The sequence below is a fragment of the Oncorhynchus mykiss genome, chromosome 9, assembly GCF_057628025.1.
Source record: "Oncorhynchus mykiss isolate SJ-2025 chromosome 9, ASM5762802v1, whole genome shotgun sequence".
Classification (NCBI taxonomy): Eukaryota; Metazoa; Chordata; class Actinopteri; order Salmoniformes; family Salmonidae; genus Oncorhynchus; species Oncorhynchus mykiss.
Window position 1 is genome coordinate 42737543 of NC_143030.1, and position 23680 is coordinate 42761222.

The 23680-nt window shown below is 44.8% G+C and overlaps 1 protein-coding gene across 2 annotated transcripts in view; it reads left to right on the forward strand.

Annotated features, from left to right (window-relative positions):
- Nucleotides 1-360: 360 nt before the first annotated feature.
- The window catches only part of LOC110532006 (cadherin-like protein 26), a 38571-nt gene continuing 15251 nt past the window's right edge, over nucleotides 361-23680 (forward strand). Inside the window, exons 1-16 of one of the 2 annotated variants that reach the window (XM_021615577.3) lie at nucleotides 361-815; nucleotides 9605-9676; nucleotides 9773-9865; nucleotides 10051-10209; nucleotides 10296-10443; nucleotides 10702-10874; nucleotides 11029-11157; nucleotides 11287-11472; nucleotides 11797-12077; nucleotides 13298-13443; nucleotides 15198-15425; nucleotides 15730-15951; nucleotides 16331-16461; nucleotides 17612-17704; nucleotides 21057-21125; nucleotides 22679-22786. In XM_021615577.3, the coding sequence (XP_021471252.2) occupies nucleotides 786-815; nucleotides 9605-9676; nucleotides 9773-9865; nucleotides 10051-10209; nucleotides 10296-10443; nucleotides 10702-10874; nucleotides 11029-11157; nucleotides 11287-11472; nucleotides 11797-12077; nucleotides 13298-13443; nucleotides 15198-15425; nucleotides 15730-15951; nucleotides 16331-16461; nucleotides 17612-17704; nucleotides 21057-21125; nucleotides 22679-22786 (2268 nt within the window). In that variant the 5' untranslated portion in view covers nucleotides 361-785. The remainder of the gene's footprint in view (nucleotides 816-9604; nucleotides 9677-9772; nucleotides 9866-10050; nucleotides 10210-10295; nucleotides 10444-10701; nucleotides 10875-11028; nucleotides 11158-11286; nucleotides 11473-11796; nucleotides 12078-13297; nucleotides 13444-15197; nucleotides 15426-15729; nucleotides 15952-16330; nucleotides 16462-17611; nucleotides 17705-21056; nucleotides 21126-22678; nucleotides 22787-23680) is intronic. The other variant, XM_021615578.3, reaches the window with a different exon arrangement.

Below are 23680 nucleotides of genomic sequence, written 5' to 3' on the forward strand. Positions count from 1 at the left end.
GCACTTTGTCGTAAATTCTGGCATCTTCTCACACCCCCAGGACACAAAGCAGATTACTGGGTTGTGTTCTGAGAAATTATTGCATTGCAAAGGGTTGGGGCATGAGGAGAGGGATAGGCTGGGATAATATTTGTTAGAATTGTGTTTATAATGTGCACTGTGTCAACCCTCTGCCATCTGCAATTCTGATTAAACCTGGACACACAACCTACTACACTTGATTGACCTAAACCTTGAATACAATACAAAATTCTTGTCTGCAGGCCTATAAAATCCTTCTGATTTAGACATAACCCTAGAAATCTGGGTAGTGCCGAGGATGAGTCATCTCGCCCTGTAGGACGAGCATCAATAAAATATGAGAACCTGAGACCGGCAGAGAGGGAGAGAGGGTCTTACTCTGACCTCGCAAACTACGCCCCTCACTAAAGCCCTGGGGACCTGAGATGTGTCACATAGCTGCAACAGGTTATTAGTGGCACACACAAACGCATGCACGCACACACAAACACACATGCACACACGTATATACTAAACAAAGTATAAACACCTACACTCACACACTCTCACACATACACAATCTCTCTTTCTCACGCACACACATACTTGGTGAGGACACATGTCTAGGACAAAGGAGGGGGGAAACGACTGTGTCAGATGCTCAGTGAGCCTAGAGGGATAGTGGGCCGTCCCTCACATGCTGCCTGTACCAAATGTCTCAAGTACCTCTGCCACATTTGAGTTCTTGACACTTACCCAAAGGATATCAAGAGGAACGGTCCAAAATGGCGAAGGTGTCCTGTCTTCTGCTGACGGTGAGTACAAAACCAGCCTCGGTAAACGGTAAACACACACATTTTTACCTTCTAGTAATTTAGCAGACGCTCTTATCTAGAGAATGTGAGTGCATACTTTAAAAAAAATACTTTGTCATACTATATGTTGTACTGAAATGTAGATCACGGAAGTGTCATGTGGGTGCAGTATATCATAATATTAGTATGACACTGAGTTTTTTTCTCTCTGAACACTGAAAGGTTATGAGTCCATCTAGCCTACCTTATAAACAATAGCACAAAATGGCTGCCAGGGGTTTTAATTATGTTTAGTCAGAAACGGTAGAGAAAGCTAAACAAGCCACTCCCTTTTTCTGATTGGGGCTGAGTCACTCTGGTCTTCTTAAGTATTGCCCCCGACCTGCAGAGGCATCTTAATGGCTATATTTTTTATTAAAGTAAAAAAATGAATTAAAGGGTGGCGCAGCAGTCTAAGGCACTGCATCGCAGTGCTTGAGGCGTCACTACAGACCCGGGTTCGATCCCAAACTGTGTCACAACTGGCCATGACCAGGAGTCCCACATTTGGCTCAGTGTTGTTAGGGTAGGGTTTGGCTGGGGGGGCTTTACTTGGCTCATCGGGCTCTTGTGGCAGGCCAGGCGCCTGCAGGCTGACTTCAGTCATCAGATGAACAATGTTTCCTCTGACACATTGATTCTGCTGGCTTCTGGGTTAAGCGGGCAGGTGTTAAGAAGTGTGGTTCGGCAGGTCATGTTTCGGAGGACGCATGACTCGACCTTTGCTTCTCCCGAGCATGTTGGGGAGTTGCAGTGATGAGACAAGAATATAATTGCATATCACGAAATTTGGGAGAAAAAAGTGGTAAAAATAAACTGGCTCATTTATTCAAAAATAATCCAATAATTATTAGCATTCCTTATAATTATTGCATCATTTATCGGGTATCATTGGTCTTCAAGCTTTTCTTCTTTTGTGGTCTCTAACAAATATATTTTTATGTATTATACATGTCAATTGGCTGCAGTGATCCCAACTCAATTGTTATAAACCTCACCTTGCGTTCAACAAAAACAGCTTTGGACTTAAATAAATGAATGATATGTACCCATTGATAACTTAACAATGTTGTACCCCATCTGAACTAAAAATATAAGCTTGTTTTACTCCAATGTTTGCAAACAAAGTAAGTGTAAAACAACCAAAACATAGTTAAAACTCTCATTTTTATATCATGGAGTCCTTGCATCCGTAGCTCTGTCTATGAATTTGAGAGTGGTTACATTTCTCCAGTCCCATCCCTCAGCTTTTTACCGAAACGGGCAGGAGAACGCTTTGTTATTTTTTTACTGCTGATAGCTGCTTTAAATCATCATAACACACACCCCATTGAGTTCTAAAGCCTGACTCTGAATAAACATACTTTAAGTTGTTCATTTGTGCTGCACATTTTCAATTTGACCATCCCTTTACCAAGTCTACCAACCCAAGGTGACTATCCCTTAGTGGGTCTTCAAGCTTTTATATATTTTTTTATTTGATGTCTATAAAAACATTTCTATGAAATGTTTGGTGTCCCATGACACATATGTATGGAATGCAGCTTTGCATGGCATATTTTCTGTGCTGTAAACAAAGTGAAGGTGTCTCGTGCCTTGTTGCTCTCTGTTTGCTGTGGTACACTGCCTGGAATCTAATAGGGTTCTTCGGCTGTCCCCATCGAAGAACCCTTTAAAGAACCCTTTTGGTTCCAGGTAGATCTCACAGAGGTTTCTACATGGAACCTAAAGTTGTTTTACCTGGAACCAAAAAGGGTTCTAATATTGAACCAAAAAGAGTTGTTGTATAGAGCCCCAAAGTTAAGGTATTATAATACCCATAAAAAAGGTTCCAATCGCTATATTCATTTTTCCCAAATTAGCTTTTAATTATTTATTTTTTTGGGGGGGGGGGTAAGTACAGGCAAATATATTGATAAAAGTCACCTTGTCCTAGAGCTAGTTACATGGTTATCAAAATGTCACGCCAGGGTAAGCCTACACGAAAACACATGTTTCTAAAAACTCCAATGGGAAAAATGTATGGTGGAAAAACAATTGGAACCATTTTCATGTTAACTGCTAGGTTATATGGGTATTATGAATCATACTGTGGTACTCTATGGGGACAGCCAAAGAACCCTTTTGAAACCCTTTTATCCAAGAGTGTATAAGATAAAATGCATGTAGTTTCATTACCATTTGGCTGTTATGCCCTCACCCGTCTGTGTGGTCGGCTGTGAATAACCTCACCCACTATATACTTATAACTGATTGGTTTGGTTCTGCCCACTATAGTGCTGTCCGGTTAGAACATGATGTTGAGGCCCATACTGAACACTTGGTCAACACCACATGCTCACACACACACACACACACACACACACACAGCTGTTTCTATTTGAGGATGTTTATATGATTGTGGTAATCCGAATGACTTGGAATCGTATTGCTGTTGTTCTGTAAGACAAAGATATGCACACATGTAAACAGTACTAGTTAAGGTTTATACAATATACATATACACTACCGTTCAAAAGTTTGGGTTCACTTAGGAATGTCCTTGTTTTTGAAAGAAAATCACATATTTTTGTCCATTAAAATAACATCAAATTGATCAGAAATACAGTGTAGACATTGTTAATACTGTATTTGGAAATGGCAGATTTTTTATGGAATATCTACATAGACGTACAGAGGCCCATTATCAGCAACCATCACTCATATGTTCCAATAACACGTTGTGTTAGCTAATCCAAGTTTGTCATTTTAAAAAGGCTAATTGATCATTGGAAAACCCAGCTGAAAACTGTTGTTCTGATTAAAGAAGCAATACAACTGGCCTTCTTTAGACTAGTTGAGTATCTGGAGCATCTATCAAGTATCCAAGGAAGACCCAAGTGCAGACCGTGTTGAAGTAACTATGTTTTTGCAGCAAACAAAGGCAAGGGTACAGGGCGGCAGGCAGGCTCAGGGTCAGGGGCAGGCAGAGTGGTCAGGAGGGCGGGTTCAGGGTCAGGACGTATAAGGGTAAAAAAAACAGGGGGACGAAAAAGAAAGGCTGGGAAAAGACAGGAGTTGACAGGACAAAGCACTGGTAAGCTTGACAAACAAGATGAACAGGCAACAGACAAACAAAAAACACAGGTGTCAGTACACAGGGGATAATGGGGAAGATGGGGGTGGTGGACACCTGGAGGTGGTGGACACAAGCACAAAGACCAGCGAAACAGATCAGGGCGTGACAGTACCCCCCCCCCCCCTTCCCCTCTAGGGGCGCCACCTGGCATCCTACCTGGGCGCATACCTGGTTGATAGGGGTTCCGGCAGAAGTCGGCGATGAGGGCTGGGTCCAGGATGTACCTAGCGGGGACCCAGCACCTCTCCTCCTGGCCATAACCCTCCCAGTCAACCAGGTACTGAAAACCCCTGCCCTGTGGTCGAACCCTTAGGATGCGTCTCCGGATGGCCGGATGGCCACTGATGACACGGGGAGGAGGGGTGGGCCTGGAAATGGAAGACAAAGGACTGTGAGACACGGGCTTAATACAGGATACATGAAAGGTGGGGTATATACGAAGGTTACGGGGCAACAGAAGATGAACAGCAGAGGGACTAATAATTCTAGAGATGGGAAATGGGCCAATAAACCGGGTAGAGAGCTTGCGGGATTCCACCAGGAGGGGCAGATCTGCCCGTAACGATATGAGCCGAGATGTTACCGGCGATCCACTTGTCATCAATACCTGGAGGTGGTCTTGAGGAAGACTGACCAGGGCTCTCCTTCAGATATGACAACAGCGGCGGACAAACATCTGGGCAGAAGGTATGCCGACCTCCTCTTCCTGCTCAGGGAAGAGCGGGGGCTGATACCCCAGGGAACACTCAAACAGTGATAGGCCCGTGGCAGAGCAGGAAAGGGTGTTGCGGGCGTATTCCACCGAGACCAGCTGCTGGCTCCAGATGGTGGGGTTGGCGGAGACCAGGCAGAGCAGGGAGGTTTCCAGGTCCTGGTCGGCTCACTCCGACTGGCCGTTGGACTGCTGGTGGAACCCGTAGGATAGGCTGGCCGACGACCCAATGAGGGTGTGTAACAGTACAAATTTAGACCGTCCCCTCGCCCATACCCAGGCGCGAACTAGGGACCTTCTGCACACATCAACAGTCACCCTCAAAGCATCGTTACCCATCGCGCCACAAAAGCCGCGGCCCTTGCAGAGCAAGGGGAACTACTACTTCAAGGTCTCAGAACAAGTGACGTCACTGATTGAAACGCTATTTAGCGCCCACGCTAACTAAGCTAGCCGTTTCACATCCGTTACACTCACCCCCCTTTTGACCTTCCTCCTTTTTCCGCAGCAACCAGTAATCCGGGTCAACAGCATCAATGTAACAGTATAATTTTTAACCGTCCCCTCGCCCATACCCGGGCGCGAACCAGGGACCTTCTGCACACATCAACAACTGACGCCTACGAAGCGTCGTTACCCATCGCTCCACAAAAGCCGCGGCCCTTGCAGAGCAAGGGGAACTACTACTTCAAGGTCTCAGAACAAGTGACGTCACTGATTGAAACGCTATTTAGCGCCCACGCTAACTAAGCTAGCCGTTTCACATCCGTTACAGGTGCATAACTCCTTCCAGAACTGGTACGAGAACTGAGGACCCCGGTCGGAGACCATGTCCAGGGGCAGTCCATGGATCCGGAAGACGTGCTGCACCATGACCTGGGCCGTCTCCTTGGCAGAGGGTAGTTTGGGGAGAGGAATGAAGTGGGCGGCTTTTGAGAACTGATCCACCAAGGTCAGGATGGCGGTGTTGTCATCAGACGATGTTAGACCCGTGACAAAGTTCAGGGAGATGTGGGAACAGGGATGGTGGGGGACAAGCAGAGGTTGGAGGAGACCAGCCAGAGCTTGCCGATTAGTCTTGTTCTGTGCACAAACTGTGCAAGCGGCGACGAATGCAGAAACGTCCAGCATCATGGTAGGCCAGGGTCCAGGTCCGACGGGCGCCCAGGTGGCAGACCAGCCTGGAGGAGTGGGCCCACTCCAGGACCGCGGAGCGGACTGTGTCAGGAACCAACATCCGTTTTTTTACTGCGAATGCTGCGCCTCATGGACCTGCTTCCCTATTCCCCAGCTGAGTGCCGTCGCCAGGCAGGAGGTGGGAAGGATGGTCTCGGGTTCCGAGGTAGTAGTCTTGGGGCTGTAGCAGCGGAACAGGGTATCCGTCTTGACATTCTTGGATCCTGGCGGTACGAGAGGGAAAAGTTTAACCGTGTGAACAGCAGGGCTCATCTGGCTTGCCTGGAGTTGAGGCTCTTGGCAGTGCGGAGATACTCCAGGTACTTGTGGTCAGTCCACATGATGAACGGATGTTCTGCCCCCTCCAGCCAGTGCATCCATTCCTCCAACGCCATCTTTACCGTGAGAAGCTCCTCATTCCCCACATCGTAGTTTCTTTCCATGGAGTTGAGGCGATGGGAGAAGAAGGATCTTGAAGTCGAGGGCAGCCCCCACTCCGACGTCCGAAGCATCGGCTTCCACCAAGATGGGTCCGGATGAACCAGGATGGGAGATGTGGTGATGCGATGTTTGAGATCCCGGAATGCTGGAGACCACGTGAACGGAACATTGGGCGAGGTGGGTTCTGGCGGGGGAAGCCAGGGTGCTGTAACCCCACATAAAGCCTCGATAGAAATTAGCGAACCCCAGGAAACATTGCAGCTGCACCCTGGATGTAGGTTGAGGCCAATCCATCACAGCTCTTACCTTCCCGGGATCCATCTGGACACTCCCAGCCAAATTGATGTAACCCAGAAAGGGGATGGTGAAGCGATGGAACTCGCACTTCTCCCCTACACAAACAGCTGATTCTCCAGAAGGTGTTGAAGGACCTGCCGGACACGGAGCACGTGTTCTTGAGGGGAGCAGGAGAAGACAAGGACGTCATCAATGTAGATGAAGACGAACCAGTTCATCATGTCAAAGAGAACATCATTCACCAGAGCCTAGAAGACAGCAGGGTGTTGGTGAGGCCAAAGGGCATGACCAGATACTCGTAGTGGCCACTGGCCGTGTTGTCTTCCACTCATCCACCTCTCGTATCCACACCAGGTGGTAGGCATTCCGTAGATCCGAAGGCTAAGGAGATGAGTGGTAGAGGTACTAGCCTGTACCCCTGCACAATGACTCGGTACTGGTGCCCCCTGTTTATAGACTCGTCATTGTTATTCTTATTGTGTTAAGGGGATAATGGGAAAGATGGGTGACACCTGGAGGGGGGTGGAGACAAGCGCTGGCCTTCTAGGTAGAGTTGCAAAGAAAAGCCATATCTCAGACTGGCTAATAAAAATAAAATATTAAGATGGGCAAAATAACACAACCACTGGACACTCTGCCTAGAAGGCCAGCATCCCGGAGTCGCCGCTTCACTGTTGACGTTGAGACTGGTGTTTGCGGGTACTATTACATGAAGCTGCCAGTTGAGGACTTGTGAGGTGTCTGTCCTCTTTCTATTCTGGTTAGAGCCCATTTGTACTGTTCTGTGAAGGGAGTAGTACCCAGCGTTATACGAGATCCTCAGTTTCTTAGCAATTTCTCGAATGGAATAGCCTTCATGTCACGTTCGTCGTATTGATGAGACCAAGGCGCAGCGTGATATGAATACATACTTCTTTTAATAAAGAAGTAACACTAAACAAACTAACAAAACGACTGTTAAGCTATATAAACCGAGTGCTGACAGGCAACTACACGTAGACAATAATCCACAAAACCAAACTGGAAAATGGCAACCTAAATAGGATCCCCAATCAGAGACAACGATAAACAGCTGTCTCTGATTGGGAACCAATTCAGGCCACCATAGACCTATAATAAACCTAGACTAACAAAAAAACCTAGACAGGACTAACAAGCATACCCACCCTCGTCACATCCTGACCTGACCAAAATAATACATAAAACATAGAAAACTAAGGTCAGGGCGCGTGACACTTCATTTCTCAGGACAAGAATAGACTGACGAGTCTCAGAAGGAAGTTCTTTGTTTCTGGCCATTTTGAGCCTGTAATAGAACCCACGAATGCTGATGCTCCAGATACTCAACTAGTCTTAACAAGGCCAGTTTTATTGCTTCTTTAATCAGAACAACAGTTTTCAGCTGTGCTAACATAATTGCAAAAGGGTTTTCTGATGATCAATTAGCCTTTTAAAATTATAAACTTGGATTAGCTAACACAATGTGCCATCGGAACACAGGAGTGACGGTTGCTGATAATGGGCCTCTGTATGCATATGTAGATATTCCATTTAAAAAATCAGCTGTTTCCAGCTTCAATAGTCATTTACAACATTAACAATGTCTACACCGTATTTCTGATCAGTTTGATGTTATTTTAACGGACATAAATGTTGCTTTTCTTTAAAAAACAAGGACATTTCTAAGTGACCCCAAACTTTTGAACGGTAGTGTATGTGCATGTATAAATGGCAAATGGCATTATATGTAAAACATGTCTTTAAAGGGTTATAAACATTAGCGTCAATATAAACATACACTTAAACATTCAGTTCTTGGAGGGAGAGCGAAACTAATTACTTAGATTGACAAAGGGTCAAGATTTATTGCACCCTCTTCTCCAGCCTTGTGTGAGAATCTGCCAGGCTGAGACCATATCCGATCTGGCCTGGCGCCACAAGGTCGTAAATTAATCTGTGCATGCTAAAGAGCTGTCTGGGATGACTCTAGAAGCTTACGCATGGCAGCGCAATAAAACACCTTAATAAGGCCACTATGGAAAACGCTGTGTTAGCGTTTGCATGCAATACATCATTTATCAATACATCTAAATAAAAAATAAAACCACTTCTGCAAAAGTACTTGTGCAACCCATGCAATAATAACACTTATGGCAGTACGGAATAATACTACATACGATAAACAGTACGCAAAGCAGTATTGGCAACTCCAACATCAAAGAATACTAACAGCCATACAGTAGGACATATGGCTGAAACTTATCAAAGTAACATGAAGTGAATGACTTATTATTAGACAGCATGTAAAATCCCCAATAAAATTCAGATATTTGTGTTACTGTCGACAATATTAAGTCCTCCGAAACATGCTCCTTCTCCCTTCTGACTACGATAACACTCTGACCTGAGTGGGCCGGTGCAGTGGGCGGGTGCAGTGTCCAGATGAGCATTTCCAAGTGTTCTGATTGGTTGGGAATGGCAGGGCTATGATCGGTGAGGAATAACTTAGATAGGTTAAATAAAGGTGAAATAAAATTACATTTAAAAAAAAAAGTAGGCTGAGCAGCCAAACTAACGGGACGGGACTTAAGAGAAACTGAAGGGACATTGAGGGGAAGTTAGGTAGAGGAGACGAGCAGGGTGGCCTTTTTTTACAATAATAGTTACAGTGTTCAGTTAATCGCTCAATGTGTTTGTATTGCAACTTTCTGGCATGTGAGACTAATACAGACAATACACAGAATGGCAATGTCCTCTATCTTACACGGCTCCATACAATCATCCCCTGCTGCATATAATGTACTTCCCACCATCAACATTACTCATCATGCACGCACACACACACGCACGCCACTATACAGTACATCCAAACTCTCCCACTATCATGATGGCTTCCACAGGTCTGTCACCTGCAATGATTCATACCTTCATCTTTATGTATTTTTTACTACACACACCTGTGAATTTATCCTCTCTAATTGCATATTTGCACCCTTCTATCATCAGGTCTCCATGACGGTTGCATTAGCACTGGCACATGACACTGGCAACTATACACTGAACAAGCGGGAAAAGAGGGTATGTCATGGGTATTTCCAGAAATTAAAATACATTTGAGTTTAAAAACACAGGTACAATGACCCTCTTCCCCTCACCTTCTCTGATTTCCTGAAGGAGCTGCTGCTGCGTTCCAAAAGAAGGTGGGTCCTATCCACAATTGAGCTAGTGGAGGAGGACCCTGGACCTTTCCCTAAATTCGCCACACAGGTAAAATCATTCATACAGCAACAAACAAGACAAATCTGTCTACACATGCTACCTCAGTAAAGGTAGAAAACCACTGGGCTCATAAGTAGTATATAATCATTCAAGAGAAGAACAGTTCCAACAGAACTCTGTAGTGAGCTTTACTGTGAACCCTCTACCGCCCTGAAAATTGATCATCTTTCCAGATGTTCAACGATAAAACGGCTCTTTTCAAAAGTCATCAGTTCCGTTTATCTGGAACTGGAGTGACCGAGGAACCGGTGGACGTGTTCTCCATCGACGACGAGGATGGAGTGGTGTACGTACACAAGCCTATCGACAGGGAGACATACCCCTTCTTTCATGTAAGCATCAAAAGACAAAGACAGACGGATGGACAGACAGACAAACGGAATACCTTAACATAGCAGTAATATATTATTTCCCACAGATTATGTTTGACATCATTAACAAGGAGACTGGTGAGCTTGTGGACAAGACTCTGACGTTCGACGTGGCGATTACGGACATCAATGACAACGCCCCTTACTTTGAGCACCCTGTCATGAAAGCCAGTGTAAAAGAGAACATGCCAGAGGGTCAGTACACACAAAGGCTGTAAATCATGTGCCTGTATATAAGCCTTGTACAAAGTATTATTTAACTAGACTGCTCGCCCAAGAACCAAGCAGTTGTTGCGTTCGGCTGAGAAATCAAGTGGCAAGTGGCTGCTCTTTCTTGATCATAGAGAACATGTAAAGGGGAACTCATTTCCCCTCTTCTCCTCCTCCTATTCCTGTTTTTCCTTCTCACCTTTCACTCTCCTCCTTCCTTCCCTCCCCCCCTCCCTGTATCAGGGTATCTGCCAGTGCCTCTGACAGCCAGGGACATGGATCAGGTGAACACACAGAACTCCAACATCAGTGTAAGGGTGTTGTCTCAGGAGCCAGCCGAGCCCAAGATCAACCTGAAGCAGGTGGAGGGCACCAAGATGAGCCAGCTCACCTTCACCGGCTGCTTTGACTATGACGTAAGGCTCCACTATGACACACACATCATTACATACAGCATGTGCAAACACACACAATTGACGCACAAACTCTCTCACACACACACACACACACAGTCAATAACTTTATGTAAAACGGTGGATCAATATTTCATTTATGTTGTTGTTCACATAGAAAGTAAAGATGTATAAAGTGGTTGTTGAAGCTCGGGATCATGGGATACCAGCCCTGTCCTCAACTGCAGTGGTCAACCTCCACATAATGGACTCCAACACTCACCAGCCAGTGTTCAAAGACAAGACCGTAAGTTCCAAGTTGATTGATTGATTGACTGGTTGTTTGATTGGTTCATTGATTTGTTGATCGATTGATTGAAAAAGTCTTTATTGATTTTTGAAGCACAAATACTTACTTTACCGTCTTTCTTTGCAGTACAATACTCACATGATGGAGATGGAATCCAATAAAGAGATACTCCGAGTGGCTGTGACTGATGCAGACACCCCCAACACCCCTGCATGGCGAGCCGTTTACTCCATTGTGAAGGGGAACGAGGAAGGAAACTATAAGATCGAGACCGACCCCAAGACCAACGAGGGTATACTGACTGTCATCAAGGTGAGTCTGTTTGACCTTATGCCCTTACATGAGTAGGCCAACAATGTCCTGAGCATGAACATTACATTGTCGGTCCCTCCAGGATTTCGCTTAGTTTTTTGTGATACGGTAGTTGCATTCCAAAATGCTTGATTTTGCTGCTGCAATAAATTTGAAAAAGTCACGAAAATGTGCTGACAAACAAGGGAAAACATTTTTGTTACTTGATTGATCCATTTTATATAACAAAAGCTCAGTAATTGGTTAGAATTGCGAGCCCTCTTTTTGTAGTGTTGTGATTGAACAGTTATTGTGATGATTTGACTGTTTGTGCATTTCTCTCAGGGGAAGGATTTTGAGAAGACAACGTTGACCAATGTGCAGATCGCCGTGGAGAACGAGGAGCCTTTGTTTGTGTGTAGCTCCGGCGGGGCCGTGTCCCATGGTAAAACCCTGACTGTGCCCCCCCAGACAGTCAACGTGACTGTGAAGGTGATTGACGTGAACGACCCCCCGGTGTTTGACAATAAAGTGACAAACGTGTATGGAATGGAAGAGCAGGAGGTGGGAAAGGTGCTGTACAAACCCAAAGTCACCGACGTTGACTCAGATGTGGAAAAAATCAGGTGGGTGGCATAACATGTTATGCCTCAGAAACATCATAATGATTCTTCATTCACCTAGGTTGTGATATTGATTCCCGCAACTTACAATATATATACAAAAGTTTGAGGACACCTCTTTAAATTAGTGGATTCGGCTATTTCAGCCACACCCGTGGCAGACTGCCTCTGGAAGCAATGTCAGCACAAGAACAGTTGGTCGCGAGCTTCATGAAAGTGGTTTCCATGGCCGAGCTGCCGCACATAAGCCTAAGATCACAATGCCAAGCATCGGCTGGAGTGTTGTAAAGCTCACCTCCATTGGACTCTGGAGCTATGGAAACGCTCTCTCTTCACCATCTGGCAGTCCAACAGACAAATCTGGGTTTGGCGGATTCCAGGAGAATGCTACCTGCCCCAATGCGTAGTGCAAACTGTATCGTTTGGTGGAGGATAATAATGGCCTGGGACTGTTTTTCATGGTTCGGGTTAGGCCCCTTAGTTCCAGTGAAGGGAAATCTTAACGCTACAGCAAACAATGACATTCTAGACGATTCTGTGCTTCCAACTTTGAGGCAAAAGTTTGGGGAAGGCCCTTTCCTGTTTCAGCATGACAACACCCCCATGCACAAAGTGTGGTCCATACAGAAATGGTTTGTTGAGATCGGTGTGGAAGAACTTGACTTGTAAGCACAGAGCCCTGACCTCAACCCCATCAAACATCTTTTGGGAGTAAATAAAACCTTGACTGCGAGCCAGGCCTAAACACCCAACATAAGTGCCGACCTCACTAATGAGCTCACTAATAATGCTCTTGTGGCTGAATGGAAGCAAGTCCCCGCAGCAGTGTTCCAACATTTAGTGGAAAGCCTTGCCAGAAGAGTGGAGACTGCTGCTATAACAAAGGGGAACCAAATCCATATTTATGCCCATGATTTTGGAATGAGATGTTTGACGAGCAGGAGTCCACATACTTTTGGTCATGTAGTGTCTATTGAAATTGTGTGTTCACATTCAGCATCTGCACATTATTTGAAGCCTTTGTGTAAGTTGGTTTCACCTTTATTACTTATGGCAGTATGGAAAAGCCATGTGTTGACCTGTCTGCCTGTCTGCCTGCCTGCCTGTCTGTCTGTCTGTCTGTCTGTCTGTCTGTCTGTCTGTCTGTCTGTCTGTCTGTCTGTCTGTCTGTCTGTCTGTCTGTCTGTCTGTCTGTCTGTCTGTCCTCTCCATGTCCTGACCAGGTATGAGTTAGTTGAGGACCCAGCAGGCTGGTTCACCATAGACCCCAAGACAGGAGAGGTTACTACAGTGAAGAAGATGGACCGGGAGTCACCTTACGTCGACAAAGACAACATCTACACTATTCTAATCCAAGCCATAGACGACGGTTAGTGTGTAGTGTGTATGTGTGCATGTGTTTGTGTGTGTGCTTGCATGCAGCTGTGTGTATGTACAGTTGAAGTCGGAAGTTGACATACACTTAGGTTGGAGTCATTAAAACTCGTTTTTCAACCACTCTCTCGTTTTTCAACCACACAAACTATAGTTTTGGCAAGTCGGTTAGAACATCTACTTTGAGAGTTGACACAAGTCATTTTTCCAACAATTGTTTACAGATCAGATTATTTCACTTATAAATCACTGTATCACAATTCTAGTGGGTCAGAAGTTTACATACACTAAGTTGACTGTGCCTTTAAACAGCTTGGAAGATTCCAGAAAATGATGTCATGGCTTTAGAAGCTTCTGATAGGCTAATTGACATTATTTCAGTCAATTGGAGGTGTACCTGTGGATGTATTTCAAGGTCTACCTTCAAACTCAGTGCCTCTTTGCTTGACATCATGGGAAAATCAAAAGAAATCAGCCAAGACCTCAGATTGTAGACCTCTACAACTCTGGTTAATCCTTGGAAGCAATTTCCAAATGCCTGAAGGTACCACGTTCATCTGTACAAACAATAGTACGCAAGTGTAAAGAACATTTGACCACGCAGCCGTCATACCGCTCATGAAGAAGACGCGTTCTGTCTCCTAGAGATGAATGTACTTTGGAGCAAAAAGTGCAAAATCAATCCCAGAACAACAGCAAAGGTCCATGTGAATATGCTGGAGGAAACAGGTACAAAAGTATCTATATCCACAGTAAAATGAATCCTATATTGACATAACCTGAAAGGCCGCTCAGCAAGAAAGAAGCCACTGCTCCAAAACAGCCATAAAGAAGCCAGACTACGGTTTGCAACTGCACTTATGGACAAAGAAAGTACTTTTTGGAGAAATTTCCTCTGGTCTGATGAAACAGAAATAGAACTGTTTGGCCATAATGACCATCGTTATGTTTGGAGGAAAAAGAGGGGAGGCTTGCAAGCCGAAGAACTCCATCCCAACCGTAAAGCACGGGGGTGGCAGCATCATGTTGTGGGGGTGATTTTCTGCAGGAGGGACTAGTGCACTTCACAAAATAGATGGCTACATGAAGCAGGAAAATTATGTGGATATATTGAAGCAACATCTCAAGACATCAGTCAGGAAGTGAAAGCTTGGTCGCAAATGGGTCTGCCAAATGGACAATGACCCCAAGCATACTTCCAAAGTTGTGGCAAAATTTCTTAAGGACAACAAAGTCAAGGTATTGGAGTGGCCATCACAAAGCCCTGACCTCAATCCCATAGAAAATGTGTGGGCAGAACTGAAGAAGCATGTGCAAGCAAGGAGGCCTACAAACCTGACTCAGTTACACCAGCTCTGTCAGGAGGAATGGGCCAAAATTCACACAATTTATTGTGGGAAGCTTGTGGAAGGCTACCTGAAATGTTTGACCCAAGTTAAACAATTTAAAGGAAATGCTACCAAATACTAATTGAGTGTATGTAAACTTCTGACCCACTGGGAATGTGATGAAAGAAACAAAAGCTGAAATAAATAATTCTCTGTACTATTATTCTGACATTTCACATTCTTAAAATAAAGTGGTGATCCTAACTGACCTTAAACAGGGAATTTTTACTAGGATTAAATGTCAGGAATTGTGGAAAAACTAAGTTTAAATATATTTTGCTAAACATCCCACTTCAACTGTGCATATGTGTATGGTATTGAGCATAATAAAGTATTCAAAGTCTCTGACTTCATTTCTCAGGGGAGCCCCCTGCCACGGCTACAGGCACCATTCTGGTCCACCTGGGGGATATCAATGACAACACGCCCTATGTGGTGGAGAAGAAGCTAGTGATGTGTGGTAACAAGGTTATTGTGCCGGTATCAGACAAGGACAACCATCCCTTTGGATGTCCCTGTTTCCTCTCCCTGGGAGCGGACAACGGAGACAAAGCACTGAAGAGCCGCTGGAAACTGGACCCTGCCACTGGTTAGCAGAATCACACACATCCATATACACACACACCAAAGCTCTGCATTTTTCCTGATACATATTAATCTACTATTTCCGTACAGAGCTGAAGGGTTGTATAGCTGTCATAGACCTCTTACAAAGTCCATAAATACACATGGACATTTCAGCCAATCTCAACACAACCTGCTCACCTGGAAAAATACAAAAAAATACTGAGATGTCAGGTCCTTCAACGCTGCACAGCACTGAGTATAATTAACCCCCTACCTTCTTTTCCTCTCCTTCCACCCCTCTCTCTCTCTTTCTCCCTGGTGGTCAGGTGTGGAGGCGGGTCTGGTCAGTCTCAAGAGTCTGCCGTACGGTAACTACACAGTACCTCTGGTGATCCAGGACCAGCAAGGGATGGCTGTAAATGACACTGTCGAGGTTATGGTGTGTGACTGTGGGGGAGGGGACAAGTGTAGGGCCTCTCTACCCCGGACCTCCAGCCTGGGCTTGGCCGCTATAGGACTACTGCTGGCTGGACTGCTTCTCCTCTTACGTGAGTTCAAAGGGAATAGGTATGGAGTACTGTAGATAGAGATAAGGCATAGTTAGAGAGTAGGCGGACAATCAGTAAAGTCAGTTACTCAGACAGTCTTAGAACTAACCGTAGTGCTTATAGCCTGAAATCTGGAGTGGAGAAAGATTTGAAAGACACCAATTCAGTCTAATCCAAATCACATCTATCGAATTGAGATCAAACTTGTGATGCAATATTGCTAGAACATGTTGATCGGTAGCAGTAATATAGCAGTGACATGCTATGAAGTGTTATGCAACCATGACTTTAAACACCCGTGAGTTGTTTGTACTGTAAAATGCTATGTTATACGTTCGACTGTTAGCAGTGACACTGTGGTTGTGTGTCCCTCTTCCAGTGCTGCTGCTTTTCCTCCTGCTGTGTGAGTGTGGCGGTAAGACGTTCACACACCTCCCCCTCAATCTGCAAGACGAGGGAAACCAGACTCTTATCAACTACAATGAGGAGGGAGGGGGCTCCGCATGCAAGGTGTGTGGGGGTGTGTGCATGTGGGTTACGCGTGCAAGTGTGTGCTCGTGTGTGTGTGTGTGTGTGTGTGTGTGTGTGTGCAGTAATAATATAGGTTTATTAGCTATTTATTTGTACACAATGTGCAATGTTTGGGGTGTTCAGCACACAGACAGGAGCGTACAATACAATCCCTTACCGGGCTGTGATGTGCTTACATCATTGTGGTCATTGAGTCTGCGTGTGGCAGGTCTGGTACGTACTCATGGCAAGACAGGTGTTCTCCCTCTGTTTGTAATCTGACATGTTTCATGTTGTAATAACTTTTAATTGTTCTTGTCATTTCCTCTTTTAATGTTATCTTCTCTCCTCACCCCTTTCCTCCTTCTCGTTCCTCTACTGCTGTCCTATAAACTCATCTTCTTTTCCAATCCAATCTGTTTACCTCTGTTTACCACTCCTCCTCTCTCCTGCCTCCACTCCTCCTATCTCCTGCCTCCACTCCTCCTCTCTCCTGCCTCCACTCCTCCTCTCTCCTGCCTCCACTCCTCCTCTCTCCTGCCTCCACTCCTCCTCTCTCCTGCCACCACTCCTCCTCTCTCCTGCCACCACTCCTCCTCTCTCCTGCCTCCACTCCTCCTCTCTCCTGCCACCACTCATCCTTTCTCCTGCCTCCACTCCTCCTCTCTCCTGCCACCACTCCTCCTCTCTCCTGCCACCACTCCTCCTCTCTCCTGCCACCACTCCTCCTCTCTCCTGCCTCCACTCCTCCTCTCTCCTGCCTCCACTCCTCCTCTCTCCTGCCTCCATTCCTCCCTTCTCCTGCCTCCACTCCTCCTCTCTCCTGCCTCCACTCCTCCTCTCTCTGGCCTTCACTCCTCCTCTCTCCTGCCTCCACTCCTCCTCTCTCCTGCCTCCACTCCTCCTCTCTCCGGCCTCCACTCCTCTCTCCGGCCTCCACTCCTCCTCTCTCCTGCCTCCACTCCTCCTCTCTCCTGCCTCCACTCCTCCTCTCTCCTGCCTCCACTCCTCCTCTCTCCTGGCTCCACTCCTCCTCTCTCCTGCCACCACTCCTCTCTCCTGCGACCATTCCTCCTCTCCTCATCTCTCATGCCCCTATCCTCCTTATTTTCCCTCCTTCTCTCTCTTGCCTCCTGTCCCTCTCTCTTAGGGTGAGCCCATGTTGATCTTGGCTCGCACCACTTCCAACCATGTAGCCGTGGACGTGGTAGATGGAATGAAGCAGGCCACCACAGGCATAAAGGTAAACTGGCCACTATCCTTACTTTCCTCTCTTCTTCTTAATGTTGTCTTTAACATCTCTTTCTGCTTCACAACCCTTATTTATAAATGGTCTATGGTCACAACAGGGTTTGAGGTTTTTCAATGCTGTGTGTGTGTGTGTGTGTGTGTGTGTGTGTGTGTGTGTGTGTGTGTGTGTGTGTGTGTGTGTGTGTGTGTGTGTGTGTGTGTGTGTTCTGCACGGTTAGGTGGAGTTGTGTGTGTGTGAGAGAGTGTATGAGATGTATCGTGATGGAGGAACAGAGTTAAGAGAAGTCATTAATGCAATGACAGTTACAGGTGACTCTGTGTAGGGTGTGTGTTTCCCTCTAATATGTATTATATAAGTATGGAAAGCACGAACTGAAGCAGGTTCTGTCACCACAAGCATCATTTATTTTCTATTGTACCAATAAAATAGCAGTAAAATAGCTCATACATGATTTGGGTGTGACTTGTGACTCATGAGCACATGTGCCACATGCAAAGTGAGTAGGCCTACAACACTGACCACATTCTCCAAACCACACTTCCATGTCTAGTTTGACTGTGCAGGGAAGATGAACCAGTCTGCTAAAAGAATGTGTTGGTGGCCCCGGAAAAGGTGGCAGTTACACTTGCTTGTAAATACCTGTAGGCCTAGTTGATCGGCTTGGATGACTTGTCTTTTGTATTAAGTATAGAATACAGTACAGACAGCGGCCTCCCGAGTGGCACAGCAGTCTAAGGCACTGCATCATGACCTGGAAACCCATGAAGCGGTGCACAATTGGCCCAGCGACTTCCAGGTTAGGGGAGGGTTTGGCCGGCTGGGATTTCCTTGTCGTGCTCTAGCGACTCCTTGTGGCAGGCCGGGAGCCTGCAATCTGACCACGGTTGCCGGTTGGACGGTGTTGCGACTGACACATTGGTGCGTCTGGCTTCCGGGTTAAGCGAGCATTATATCAAGAAGCAGTGCGGCTTGGCAGGATCGTCTTTCAGGGGACGCATGGCTCTCAACCTTTGCCACTCCCAAGTCCGTCGGGGAGTTTCAGCGATGGGACAAGACTGTAACTACCAATTGGATATCACAAAATTGGGAAGAAAAAGGGGTAAAGTACAAAAAAAAGTAATATCATAGTAGTGTGTACTAGAGATGTATGGAGTGTACGGAATAAAATAGAGTGAAGTAATGTGAACTAAGATATTTAAAATAATGGATTGTGTAGGGCACAGTGTGCACTAGAGGGCATAGTAAAGTATGATGGTGGGAGAATATTAGTGAGATTTAGAAGATTTATGAGGTGCGCTAAGTTATATAGTGCATAATCTTTTATGATGGTTTCCTAAACAGGATGGACTTGTTGGTACAAGCATGCCATCAGCTTGTCAAAGGAGAATGAGTTAGAGCCAAGTCTCCAAACTGTAAGATAGCCCTACTGTTGAACAGAGCTAGCTACTATCTACCTTTACCGCTCTATCTGCTACGCTACACCTCTTCATATAATCATGTTATTAACTCTTTCAACAACAACAACAAGACTAGGTACTACATACAGATGTAGTAGCTAGCTTAATCTGAGCCAGTTTGCTTCTGCAGGGAAATAATCCTGCACCAACAGGAAATGTGAATTATTATGTGGATTATAATTCATGGACATTTTTGTAGGCGTTGATACATTTTCAGGTAGCACTTTATAAAAATGTCACATAATTCTAATACATTAGTAAATCGTTTTTTCACAAGTTAATAATCATTACTCACACATTTGTAAATGTTAGTAACCTAGTTACTCACACATTTGTAAACAACAATTTAATAATGATTCGTAAGATCATTTATAAGACATGTAATATAGATCCTTATAAACCATTAAATAATCATTACTTGTCTTTTTGCATGGCCTTGTCTAAAGTGTGGGCTATTTTTACTTTAGAAATACTTTAGAAATGTTTTGTGTGACCAGAGTAATTTGGACATGCCATTGGTAGACATTCTATCTGTTAAACCTATACCGGGACGGTTGAGCTAACGCGCACTAATGTGATTAGCATGACATTGTAAGTAACAGCAAACTTTCCAGGACATAGACATGTCTTATTTCGGCAGAAAGGATACATTCTTGTTAATCTAACTGCACTGTCCAATTTACAGTAGCTATTACAGAGCATTTACAGTCTGTCCACGAGAGATTAAGAGCAGCCCATAGACTGCTTACGAGGTAAGGAAAGGAATATGGGAATATTTATTTTTGCTGAGCTATCCTATTACGTTTAAATAGTTACTACCTGCCCTTTAAAGGTCCAGCCAAGCAAAGCCTTGTGTGAAAAAGTGTCTGCTGTTTAAAGAGTGAAGCAATGGAAGCACATATCAGTAGCAAGGAAAGAATACAAACCCACTAGACAAAAACTGGCTGGTCCTGCCAGCTGTTGTGTGTAGAATGCCTGTTTTATGATTAGTTCGCATTTGAAAGGTTGCAAAACATTAGCAAAAAAAACTTTCCCATTACTCTTCCTCAAATCCTTGCAACATTTGTTTCACAATGTCACTCAAAACATTTATAAAGTATTTATAAAGTATAAATAGCCCACACTTTAGATGAGGCCACGCAAAAAGACTTAACTAATGATTAGTAAATGGTTTATAAGGACCTATATTAAACATCTCATGACTGGAGTAATGATTCATAAATTATGAATAAACTATTTACTAATCCATTATAAATAAATGCTTTGTAATTTGGAGGTATTATAAAGTGCTATCAGTTTTCGTAAGGGAAAATTAAGTCTGAAATGTAAAAGTGGAAATGACAAACTTCAGAAGCCTTTTTATACCTCAAATGCACTAAAAGTTTTGCATTTCTACTGCAAAAGGGTGATCAAATTAAGATCCTACATCTATACTCCATCTTCCACCATTTCACTACAACACCGTGATCACGGTCTAAATCCCTGTTGTTTAAAGGAAATGCCTGAAACTAGATTCTTGTTCTGGAGAGCTACTGTCCTGTAGGTTTTCAATCCAACCTTAATCTAGCACACCTGATTCTAATTAGCTGGTTGATAAACTGAACCAGGTTAGTTAAATTTGGGGTTGGAGCAAAAATCTACAGGAGGGTAGCTCTCCAGGAACAGGGTTGGAGACCCTTGCTCTACATACTGGTCTTGACGAGAAGAAAAAAAAACTGTTGGGGGACGTTCTCTTCTGCACTGTTCAACAAATCCAGTAAAGTTAAGAGTGTCACCTTGGTTCAAAAGCTCTCTTTCGATATCCTCTGAAAACCGAAACATCCGGTTTTTGGGTACTCGGCAGAGGCTATTTATGCTGTGCTTGACTCTCTTCTCTGATCGGATAGCTTACTCAGGAGACCAATGAGATGACCCAAGAGACCAATGAGACATACAGAACCACAGGGAGGACCGTGGTAAGTGACAGCCTTGCTGACAAACCTGATTTTTCAAGCGTTGAAGTTCCAGCCTAAATTCAGCGAAACGGAAACAAGTATATGTTTTAAAACCTGTTGTGTTTTAAAATATCTTTGAACTACTTTTCCCTGGAGAGCTACTGTCCTGTTGGTTTTCACTCCAACCAAAAACAAGTGCACGTGATTATAACAATAAGCTCGTTGATCAGCTGAATCAGGTCAGTTACAACTGGGGTTGGAATGAAAACCTACAGGAGGGTAGTTCTCCAGGAGCAGGGTTGAAGAGCCGTGCTCTAGCTCATTCTGAAGTTTGGGGAACTTTGTAAATTGCCAATGTTTTATCTACTACAGCTTGGACCAGTTGTACTATCCCCAACGGTTCGATTGCACTGAATAGCATTGTCTTTAACCCGTGTCATCTATTTATGAGAGATGTAATCAAAGAGCATTGCATGTTCCTTCTACCTGTCACAGTTGTATACGTCTCATAGTTCTATGTTGAATGGTCCTACATCACAGTGTGCAAAACACAATTTAACTCTTTATGGTCCTCAATTATAGTGTCATTTAGCACTTTGTGCATTTACACTATCACCCTGTCATTATCTAACATGTGCATCATGGCATTACTTAGCTCAACAAAATAGTGGTGACAACAGTGGTACACAATTCTGATGGAGGATACACCAAGCTGATGGAGTAGGGCATCAGTGTACACTACATGGCCAAAAGTATGTGGACACCTGCTTGTCGAACATCTCATTTCAAGATCATGGCATGAATATGGAGTTGGTCCCCCCCATCTGCTACTATAACAGCCTCCACTCTTCTGGGAAGGCTTTCCACTAGATGTTCGAACATTGCTGCGGGGACTTGCTTCCATTCAGCCACGAGAGCATTAGTGACGTCAGGCTTTGGGCGATTAGGCCTGGCTCGCAGTCGGTGTTCCAATTCATCCCAACGGTGTTTGACGGGGTTGAGGTCAGGGGTCTGTGCTGGCCGGTCATGGACCTCGCTTTGTGCAAGGGGGTTTGTCATTCTGAAACAGGAAAGGGCCTTCCCCAAACTGTTGCCACAATGTTGGAAGTACTACAGCATTGTCTAGAATGTTATTCATTGTATACTGTAGCGTTAAGATTTCCCTTTACTGGAACTAAGGGGCTCCAGACCATTATTCTTCCAACACAGTTTACAGTTGGCACAATGCATTCGGGCAGGTAGCGTTATCCTGGCATCCACCAAACTCAGATTCGTCCGTCAGACTGCCAGATGGTGAAGTGTGATTCATCACTCCAGAGAACGTGAGGTGGCATCCTATAATGTCGCCATGATGAAAGTCACTGACCTCTTCAGTATGGCCATTCTACTGCCAATGTTTGTCTACGGAGATTGCATGGCTGTGTGCTTGATTTTATACACCTGTCAGCAACGGGTGTGGCTGAAATAGGCTAATCCAAATACTTTTGTGTATATATAGTGTACATTATAAGGTATATCATGTATAATGGCAGTTGTACCCATTGTCTCAGTACTCATCCTCCATCTCTCCCCAGGTCACCAAGCTATCCTCCTCAGGAGGGGAAGGGATCTCAGGATGGGGAACATTCCAGAGAATGAGCGAAGCCAACGGAACTCTGAGAAGCCAGGATGGGCAAGGCAAGGTAAGTGACATCTGCTCCAGGCAGCCACAAGGGGGCAACATAACCCTCCTTTTTCTACCTTAGCGCTGCATACAGTGCCTTCTGAAAGTGTTCACACGTCACACCCCCTTTTTCCACATTTGTTGTGTTACTACCGGAAATGATAATATTGACATTTTGTGTCACTGGCCTACACACAAAACCCCATAATGTCAAAGTGGAATTATGTTTGCAGAAATAATGTACAAGCTAATTAAAAAGGAAAAGCTGAAATGTCTTGAGCCAATAGGCAGGATCAGGATCAGGGAAAGGCAGAGTTTGGTAATCCAGAAGGGGGCAAAGGTACAGGTCGGCAGGCAGATTCAGGGTCGGGGGAAGGCAGAGTGGTCAGGCAGGCGGGCCCGGAGTCAGTACAGCCAATGGTCAAAACCAGGAGGGCGAGAAACTGGAAAAAGCAGGAGCTTGGACAAAACGCTGGTTGACTTGAACAAACAAGATGAACTGGCAACAGACAAACAGAGCACACAGGTATAAATACACAGGGGATAATGGGGAAGATGGGCGACACCTGGAGGGGGGGTGAAACAGATCAGGGTGTGACAAAATTCAAGACAAGCTTTTAGTTTGATAGGTTATGTTTCGTATGATATGTATTCATTTGTGGATGTTTATCACCCATTTTGTCTGATATATTACGAATTACAAATCATATTATATGTTGTGAATTTGCAAACCTACAAAATGTAAAGTCGCAAAACGTAATTACGAATTTGCTAAATATATGATATTTTAAGAATTATAGCTAGGTAGCTAATGTTAGATAGCTCACTAACATTAGCAAGGCTATGGGTTAGGGTTAGGGTTAAGTTTAGGAGTTTGGTTAAATGATTACGGTTCAGGGAAGGGTTAGCTAAA